This window comes from Glandiceps talaboti, chromosome 17 (genome assembly GCF_964340395.1).
Source record: "Glandiceps talaboti chromosome 17, keGlaTala1.1, whole genome shotgun sequence".
Classification (NCBI taxonomy): domain Eukaryota; kingdom Metazoa; phylum Hemichordata; class Enteropneusta; family Spengelidae; genus Glandiceps; species Glandiceps talaboti.
In genome coordinates this window covers 16,042,209-16,051,232 of record NC_135565.1, presented here as the reverse complement: position 1 = coordinate 16,051,232, position 9,024 = coordinate 16,042,209, and the positions used below count along the sequence as shown (strand labels likewise).

General features: G+C 36.8%; 1 protein-coding gene across 1 annotated transcript; it reads left to right on the top strand.

Annotated features, from left to right (window-relative positions):
- Positions 1–3,043: 3,043 nt before the first annotated feature.
- On the top strand, positions 3,044–6,260 carry LOC144448125 (NXPE family member 3-like). Its single transcript, XM_078138278.1, has 4 exons — positions 3,044–3,102; positions 3,583–4,128; positions 4,431–4,563; positions 5,577–6,260. Exons 1-4 carry the CDS (start codon positions 3,044–3,046, stop codon positions 6,258–6,260), a joined length of 1,422 nt encoding a protein of 473 aa, XP_077994404.1.
- Positions 6,261–9,024: the final 2,764 nt, after the last annotated feature.

Here is a 9,024-nt window from a genome sequence, read left to right as displayed (position 1 = left end):
GCAACCTTGCATGCAATGTGCTGGCAAGTCAGTGCTTAATGTTGTCAGTGTTTAATCAACTGCAGTCGGATTCCCAGTATATACACATTAAATCCAGTCAATTTCAACTGATTTACCGTGACTTTGTCAACCAACCAACCAACCAACCAACCAAAAAGTTAAAGTTGAGCAAATTGCTTGCGTAAAGTTATATTGAGCCAAGGTCCAATTGACGTAGGTCCAATTGACGCGGGGTCCAATAGAAAGCGCTACCATTAGGCCTAATAAAAAAAATTGTGCGGTTCCGGTTACGTTCAAATTTAGAATAGGTGGGGTAGGTAGATTTTTTTATTTTATTTTATTTGTATTTTTTTTCTATGTGAGTGTCTAGTTCAGGATTTCCAATGTTTTGCAAATGGCCTCTGTGTTATTTTATTTCTTCCTATCAGATGTACATCCATTACAGATTGGAAGAATAAAGGTTAGTCTCAGGTTTTCATCACCGATTTACGCATCTAAAACTTGCATGGTTTCTCTGGTATTGCGATGATATACAACAAGCATAGTTAATATTCATTGGAAGAAGTTTTAACAAATCGCAGCATCAGAGATATACAGCTTAGGAAACAAACGAATCAAATATCACGATGTATTCATAGAATGCTATATGATTGAACAATATTTATGACAACAGTCTTTGTGACTCCAATGCATGGTTACTCTGAACGACAGCCAAAAGCTATAGATGGACATCACGTTTACTTTGTTGTGCGTTCGTTTTAAAGTTAAAGACTTAATTTCCATGCAATTTTAATAATTGTGCATTATGATTAATTGATGTATGGATGTATTTTCCCCTAATACATCCATGATTGATGCGAATGTATGTTTAATATAAACATTATGCAAATACATACTGATTAGATGTAATGTTAACATGACACCCAATCAGTATTCAATCGCATGTCTATTTCGTCACAGACAAGTAATTTCATACTTGTCTGTGATTTGGCGTGGTCTAGTTCCTGACGATCGTATTCCGATTTTACACTACGTTATCTTCACACGTTGCCTCTAATCAATCTCGTTACTCTCGCACAGGATTCAGTGCTCCTCCCTACAGTGTTCATATAAACATGATGACGTCGTCGCGTCCCCACGTGATTTTACTGGAGATGGAGTTCTGTTGAACATTGCATAAATTCTCGCGATAGTCGAAACAGCTGTACCAAATGAATATTGATAAGCGATTATGACAGCCTGTCAATATGTGATGGATTACTACTGACATGCTCCATTTTCACTTCACCCAGCATGGGGCCGAATCACAATTAACGCATTGAGTAACGAGATTGATTAGACCACGTGACTAGACGTAATGTGTGAAGATGTATCATAGTGTAAAATCGGAATACCGTCGTCACGTCAGAAACCAGACTAATTTGGTGTGATAATCTCCCAGTAGATAATATGGTTGGTAAACTGTGATAGGAACTCATATGTTGGGAATTATAAGGTTTAGAATTAATCATAAATTATCATTTTGAGAAAGGGAATTTAGAAGAAAGTGTCTTTATTCAGCCAATTAAGACATTGAATATTCAGTTGGAAGAAAAGTCTAGCCAGGGAAAGAAAAATAAAATAAAAATTAGTTTTATTCAATCACAAAAAGCAGATTATATCAAATCATCTCTAGCATGCTCTCTGCACCCTGTCTACCATTGCTTTCTCCTATGACATCATAAGTAACAAACGCGAGAACAATAGGCAGTGTAACTGAAGTCCATACCTGCTGGGGTCGGCCGGCGGCGCGGCGATTGCGTATATTGACGTTTTTATCGCTCAATATGGATTTTCGAATAGTCAGCTTTGCATGTTCTGGTTAAGACACACATTGAGGACAATATTGAGGACAAGCTGTGGCATGTGGAATTTAGAATCACCTTTAATCGATGCATTGCATCATAATTTCCATTTATTAATTATAATACCCTCTGTCTTTAATACGGCAAACAAACAATGAATCAATCAATTAAACATACAAACACAATACCGGTGTGTATTTTCTGAAGCAGCTGCATCTATGAAGTGGTTTGTGATTTATAAATCATATATACTTTAATGTGGTTTCTCCCAGTAGATGAATTGGACACATTCTCGTTGAATATCAATTAATTCTGTTACCAGATTGCCACGTAATATACCAAATTGTGAACGTGCATGTATACGTTTAGCAGAGAGCGACTTTTATGTGTAGTTGCTGCAGTGGTTTATTCAAAAATATGACTCTATCCGCACGAAAGAAGGTTACTTTTCAGACTGAACTTGTCTTTTTGGTCATTGTATTTTTTGCTGGTGTCCTTTTGGAAAACATGGTACGTATTGTCACTTGTCATAGATTTGGGGGACAAATTGTTTATGGACGTAGCTCTTGTTCATGAAATGGCATGGTTAGTTTGTGTGCAATGAAATAATGATAAAAGACGGACTTCTGCTTTAGATCATTACAAGGACAAATCATCCAGCTTCTTGTGACACCGTGCTGTTTTATAGACCTGCCGGAACAACCCAAATGAGCTTTCTTGGTCAAGTACGACCATACAAACTGACGAATTTTAGGAGACAATGTCACAGCTAATCAACTTGTCCGTTATTTTTCTGCAGAGAGCAAAGAGAATAAATGACACTATGCCATTGCGTAACACTAGTGCATATAATATAGTCAATGAGTCACAAGGTCAACTGAAGTGAATGAGGATAAAAAATCTACAACAATATGACGAAACATCTCTTGTACTTTTAAATTTTCTAGAGGGTTACTAGGATGACGGTTCCTGAAGTTAGAAAAGTACCAGTATGGGGATGTAGTAAAGATGTGGTAACTCAGAGAAATCAATCAAACGCTGTAACTATTGGAAAAAGAAATTCAATTCTCCGTGCCAACTTATTTCCGTATATAAACTACAGTCACTTTGGGATGGATTGGATGAATATTATTGAGGAATTTGAGTGGTCTTACAGCAACATAAATTGGGATTTGATGAACTGGAAATTGGATGCAAAAATGAAAACGTTTAATTCAGGATATGGTTCTCTTGGATTGCTATCTATTTCCAAATCAAAGTAAGAACATTTCAAAGTTACTCCCGAGGCTTTTAGAGTGCTGCTTAGTTACCCCATATTTCTGCCGTGTTTTCCTCTACTGCTGTTTTGTTCATCACAGGATGGAACACACAGTTGGACCTTTAATTGTGCTTCCATTTCCGTGTCATACGAATTCATGAGTTAGTTGTAAGTGTTTGGTTAGGACCCAGTCCACAATAGAAATCTGGTTTTCTTATGGGGTCCCAGATTAGGATATAATGTGTGTTATCATCGCCCCATCCCACCCCTTTAAGCTTATCAGTCGAGAGGGGTTAAAGTCATCTCTTTATATATAGCCCCTCCCAAACCTTTATTCATTCAACTCAACACTAATGTTTGTAAAAATAGATTCTAGCCATTTCTTTGTCAGTCTTTCATTCCAGTCCTTCATTTCTAGTTTATTTCCTTGTCTTGTAAATACATCCTCTGCTAACATTGATCTATTTCTATCTCTTATAGGTTGTTCCTTGCTTCCAGGGATAATGTTAGAAAGGGTGATTATGTCCATGCTGTCATGGAATCTTATGATAACTATGGCAACAGACGTTTGCGTGGAGGTGACTTTCTCAGTGCGGTTATGTTGAATAAAAAGCGCTGTACAGGAACTGCAGGAAGGGTAATAGATTATGGAAATGGTACCTACAGTATATATTTCTATGCTGGATGGAAGGGGGATGCAATCATAACAGTAAATTTGATACATTATCGCGAAGGCATCTCTTTCCTCAATTATTTAAGAGGAGTTGGCAGCAAGCACCTTCAGTGGACAGCCAACTTCACTGATGGTAAACTACACGAGTCGAAAACATGTACAATAACAAATGAAGGAATCTGGGAAGATAAGTGCTACTATGTCAATCCACTGTCATTGGGGAAAACAGCCTTAATTTGTGAGAAGCCAGACAACTTACCATGTAAGGCCTTAAGTACCACAAGTCATGATTTAGGTTTCATGGAGAACACCACTGCAGAGGATATTCAGAGAATGTCGCATCTTTTCAGAAGGTAAGAAGATTGTACAGAGATACCAATCGCTAGTAAAGTTTAGTGCATTCGAACAAAAAACACTGGATATATACTGTGGTCAGTATACGTCACAGCATCCCGTGTTTACTGGTTCTACAGATCGTTCGTTGAACACGAAAGCGCGTGATCAGATATATCGTGTCAGTTTTACCGGGAATTTGTTGTTACCGATGAACGTATGGAATAATAACAGAACCACATGCCACGTGAGTTCCAGTGTCGTGCTCGGGGGTATTTGCTCTTGTGCTTGCAGTGTTTTCTATTGCACTGTCACTCGCTAGGCTTATGAAAGTACTACCGCATAGAACACTGCAAAGACTGGTGCAAATCCCAAGTACGCCACACTTGCACTCTCGCGTCATGAAATTCTATGATGTTGTAACTATCGCCATTACTTTTACACAGTCCAAGTTGGCGAGTGTTTTTTGAGAACTTCTGACTGCTTTCAACCTTTCTTTAGTTTATCACATTTAATCAAATTCACTGACCGGATTTTAAGAATAGTTGATTGAAGAAGCATAAGGAATTTTTTTTAAATCATGGATGATGGGGTGTTTAAATTGATATACATAGTAAGGTGTTTAAATTGTATTGACAACTTTTGACTTGAAAGATGTTCGTTGTCACCTTATTTTGGAAGATTAAAAAATAATGTCATGGAAAATTCGAGAATTTAAAGAAATATAACCTTACCGATGTTTTCATTCTTTGTTATTTTGTACATAGACAAGAGAATTCATACATAGGAAAACCGATCAACATTAAAATTAATGGTAAGACTGTCTATATTTGAATAATAATGTTTTTTTTTTTAAATATTAATCTCCAAAACTTGACATACTTGTAGGCTTGCTTGTGAATAAGATAGGTGCTGATTATATGCAATGAAACGACGTACACGACACGAAACACAACACAGTGCAATGCAATGCATGGCAAGTAAGCAATGAAATGAAACAGAATGCAATAAAACAGAACGGAACAAAACGAAATAAAATCGAATGGGCAGGAACGAAATAAAACGAAACTATATGAAACGAAACGAAACGAAACAATACTTCAAACGAACCAAAGGCATGTCATGTCAGCCTATGGTATTTGGCTAAATGAATCAAAATGAAATGAATAAAACCAAACAAAAACGGAATTTCTAGTGAAGTGACAATTAAATTTATTTAACAGATTATCCCCTACAATAATTTCAGTCATTTCAATTCATTTCTTATCGTTTCATTTCATTTCGTTTCACTTCGTTTTGTTTCATTTCGTTTCGTTTCGTTTCATTACATTTTTGTAGCCATAAGCTCTTTTGGAAGATAAGGATGAACATAACAGATGTGAATAACAATACTAGTAGATATCAATATTGGCCAATCTGTATTTTTTTGTTTTCTTAAAGATTCCCTCGTGTCACCTGAACTCCCCAGTGTGGACCTGATTTGCCAGTTACATTGTCCAGTGGTTATTGGAAAGACAACCTGACCTTCGTACCTCTAATGTGTCGCAGTCAACAATGGCTGGAGGAAGACATGGAGAAGTGTCTGTTAGGAAAACATTTGTACTTCTATGGAGATTCCACCCTGGCACAAATAACTAGATTCCTAGGCCCTCTTCGCAATGCTAACTTCACTAAGAAATACGTTCTTTTAAGAGCTGGTTCCCCTATCCAGGCGATTGAAAATTTCATATTCGAAGCTGACTATATTGATGGCATACATGATTGCCATGCAATGACGCCTGTTGTAATAATGAATGCGTGTTTCCATTTTGCAGGCTGGACGACTAGCGCTTATTTAGATAGACTCTTTGGGATCAAATTTGCCGTTCTGAGACTGTTGAAAAGATGCCCCAGTGCCATTGTTATCATAAAACTAGCACACCCTAGGGACAACCTCACTTCTACACAGTCGGTACATAGCGCCAACTACATATTTTATGACATGGATAGAATGATCCGTCGAGTGTTTGGTGGCATCGGTGTCCGGTTCTTCGATATCTGGGATTTGGTTTTGTCACATTCTGCCAGAAACACTATCCACATGCCCATGTATGTTATCAATCAAGAATTTCATCTCATGTTATCTTATATTTGTCCTGACATGGTGAAGTAACCATGGTGATATGTATAGATTATCATACATTTCCTGTTATTTTACGTCTTCAGGTTAGGAAATATGTAAAGCGGACGATCTCTCAATTGTGGTGCAAAGGAGGGTTTTTCTTCAAAAAATGTAAATTAGATAAGAAAAGCTCAATTTACTTGATAAGGACAAGGCTGGTTTGTCCACTACACATATGACATATGACACATATATACACAGGCAGTAAACTTGACGTATCTGCTGCATAAATTAAATACAATTACAAGTGTGTCATGTAATCTGTGTAGTCCACCACCCAGCCTTGTCCTTATTAACAATTTGTTTACAATTAAAAAGCAGAGAGTGAAAGATTAGACCTGTGACCAATAGAGAAAATGGCTGTTAGTAGGTAGTTTTATCACAGCTTGAGACAGGCTTAGAGCTACATTCGATCAAATTTTGTTGTATTACTGCTAGTGACAATTAATCAAGTGGCACAGCTTGGGTTTAACTGTTTTAAAAAAAAAAATATGATGAAAAACTCACATAAACCTCGATTAGACTTTTCTGGTGTATGTCGATGCATGGCTATGATAGGATTAAAATCGTTTTCGTGTGTGTTAGCATAAAATGTGCTTTCACAACATTGAATTGTGTATATGTTGTGCCAGAATCCCTGGTTTGAGTTCTACCAAACATGCCTCGGTCCAGTTTACAGCAGGACTCTTCCAAGTCAGGTTTATCAAATTGAGAACTATTTTAGAGATATCGAACAGATGCAGGGTTGAAATTTTACAGATTTTTCTGGCTCCCATAAGTAGATGAAAATGCACCTTTTGAAAGATAAAAACAGCATGACCTTTGCTATCCTTTAATAATGTCACAGAAGAAGAAAAGAAAATCGAAAATATAATAACAGTTTACAATATTCTTAAACACTCGCGGATCACACGTTTCTATGGACTGGGTGTCCTGTTTTTTTATAATTTGTTATGAGGTTTCGGCCTACACCATAACTTTTTCATGGGATGGATCAGAGAATCTTTGGTTGTATCAATACCAATAACCACTCCACCCCTGAAGAGAGAACCCGACTGGTCCATAAGAAAAGAAAACTGGTCAGAAAATCAACAATTTATTCATCCTAATAAAGTACCACAATTTTCACATTTACATTCCATGATTTTCCTAAAAAAGGTACGATTTTCACCATGACACGTTCTCATGAATCAATTCTCAGCAAATATTAAAGTCAACGTCACCCTTCAAATATCTAGATATCTACCAACATTAATATTGGGACCGTCATCTTGCTTTAGAGGTTTCACTGGAAATGATATAAATATATATGAAAGTGTTTTGCCATATTGTATTCATCACATCTAGTAAGTTTACTTAAATTCAATTACTGCAACATAATTTGTATTTGTATAAGGGAATCACAAGAAAGCAAGATTACACGTCCATGTGTCTGTCAACAGACACACAAAAAAGAGCCTGAAAGTTATAATTATATGTCAAATACATGCCTAAATATCGCATCTCTCAAGTGTATATCGATATTTTCAGACTGGTGCATCACTTCTCGAAAAAATATACATCCGAATATCTGTTTCTGTAAAATTGTCGTCTTTGAAGTGGTTATCCATTGTCAAAACTAGTTATTTTGTCTGGCAAACTGACGACACTAATTGTGCAAATTTTTAAAACTATCAAACTGCAGGAGGGTGTACGGAAGGGTTCTGTGGATCTCCCGACAGTGTAACGAGTACTAGTGACGTTAGTTTCCAAAGCATATAATGATAATTAAAGAAACAATAATATATAAAATATATGCTCGCTAGGTATAAGTTGTACATTAGGCGAAAAAAAATTAGCTTAGCTGTGTGATGCCGATAACATGGCTTCAGAAAATAGGGTAGGTAGGTGGGTATTTTATTTTATTTTATTTTATCATTTCATTTGTTTTTCACAATTATTGCTTCGACTCAAAAACAAAGAAAAAGTAAGCCAGAAGACTTCTTCCTTGATAGTTTGATGAAATATATATAGGCATCGCTGAGGAAAGAAAACAGATGTACATGAAGGTCAAGAAGACAAAGAATTCCTTATCTTTTTGTTTGGAATGTTAAAAAGATGTTTAGGATCAGAGGCTTAAACTAACCTAAGGGAAGGTTGGATTATCAGAAACGTCATTTTTTTTAAATTTGGTCTTATGCAGACCATTTAAAAAGAAATAGCATTTGTTTTATCACTTTCCTTTTTATCTAAATCTATGAATCTACCTCGCCGACAACAATTCTCAGTTATTGGAGATTTTCCTTCTCTTTTAGCAATGGTTGACTTTCTGCTTCACTATGGGGAACGTGTTTATACTTTCTTTGACATACTTTCGATGCCTTAAATTTTCCATACACCCTCTTTCGTCTAAAATGGCCCCACATCCGTGAACGGAATCTCACTGGGAAATCATCAACTTTCGTATCATCGCCAGCTGACGGTCGTTTCCTACTGTCCTTATATAGTGGTGTAGTATTTAGAACAGGAAGTGACGTAGCACGATGTAACGAATTGAAATTGGTATCGTCACTGCTGTCCAAACTGTCACCCAGGTTTGTACAACTAGTGAAGCATTGGTCGCTATAAACCGACTGGTAATCGGGCCAGTAATCATCTTCGTCGTCGTGGCTTTGTACCTCCGACTCGGTACATTGCTCACCATTCATACCGACACCGCTATCTCCCAAACTATCTTCTACGCATCCCGCCTTCGAAACTTGTGGTCCTTCTGAAA

Coding starts and splice junctions, on each gene's coding strand:
- LOC144448125 (XM_078138278.1), top strand. CDS start 3,044: ATGAAAACGTTTAATTCAGGATATGGTTCTCTTGGATTGCTATCTATT. Junction 3,103..3,582: donor CTATCTATTTCCAAATCAAA/GTAAGAACATTT, acceptor TATCTCTTATAG/GTTGTTCCTTGCTTCCAGGG. Junction 4,129..4,430: donor ATGTCGCATCTTTTCAGAAG/GTAAGAAGATTG, acceptor GTCACTCGCTAG/GCTTATGAAAGTACTACCGC.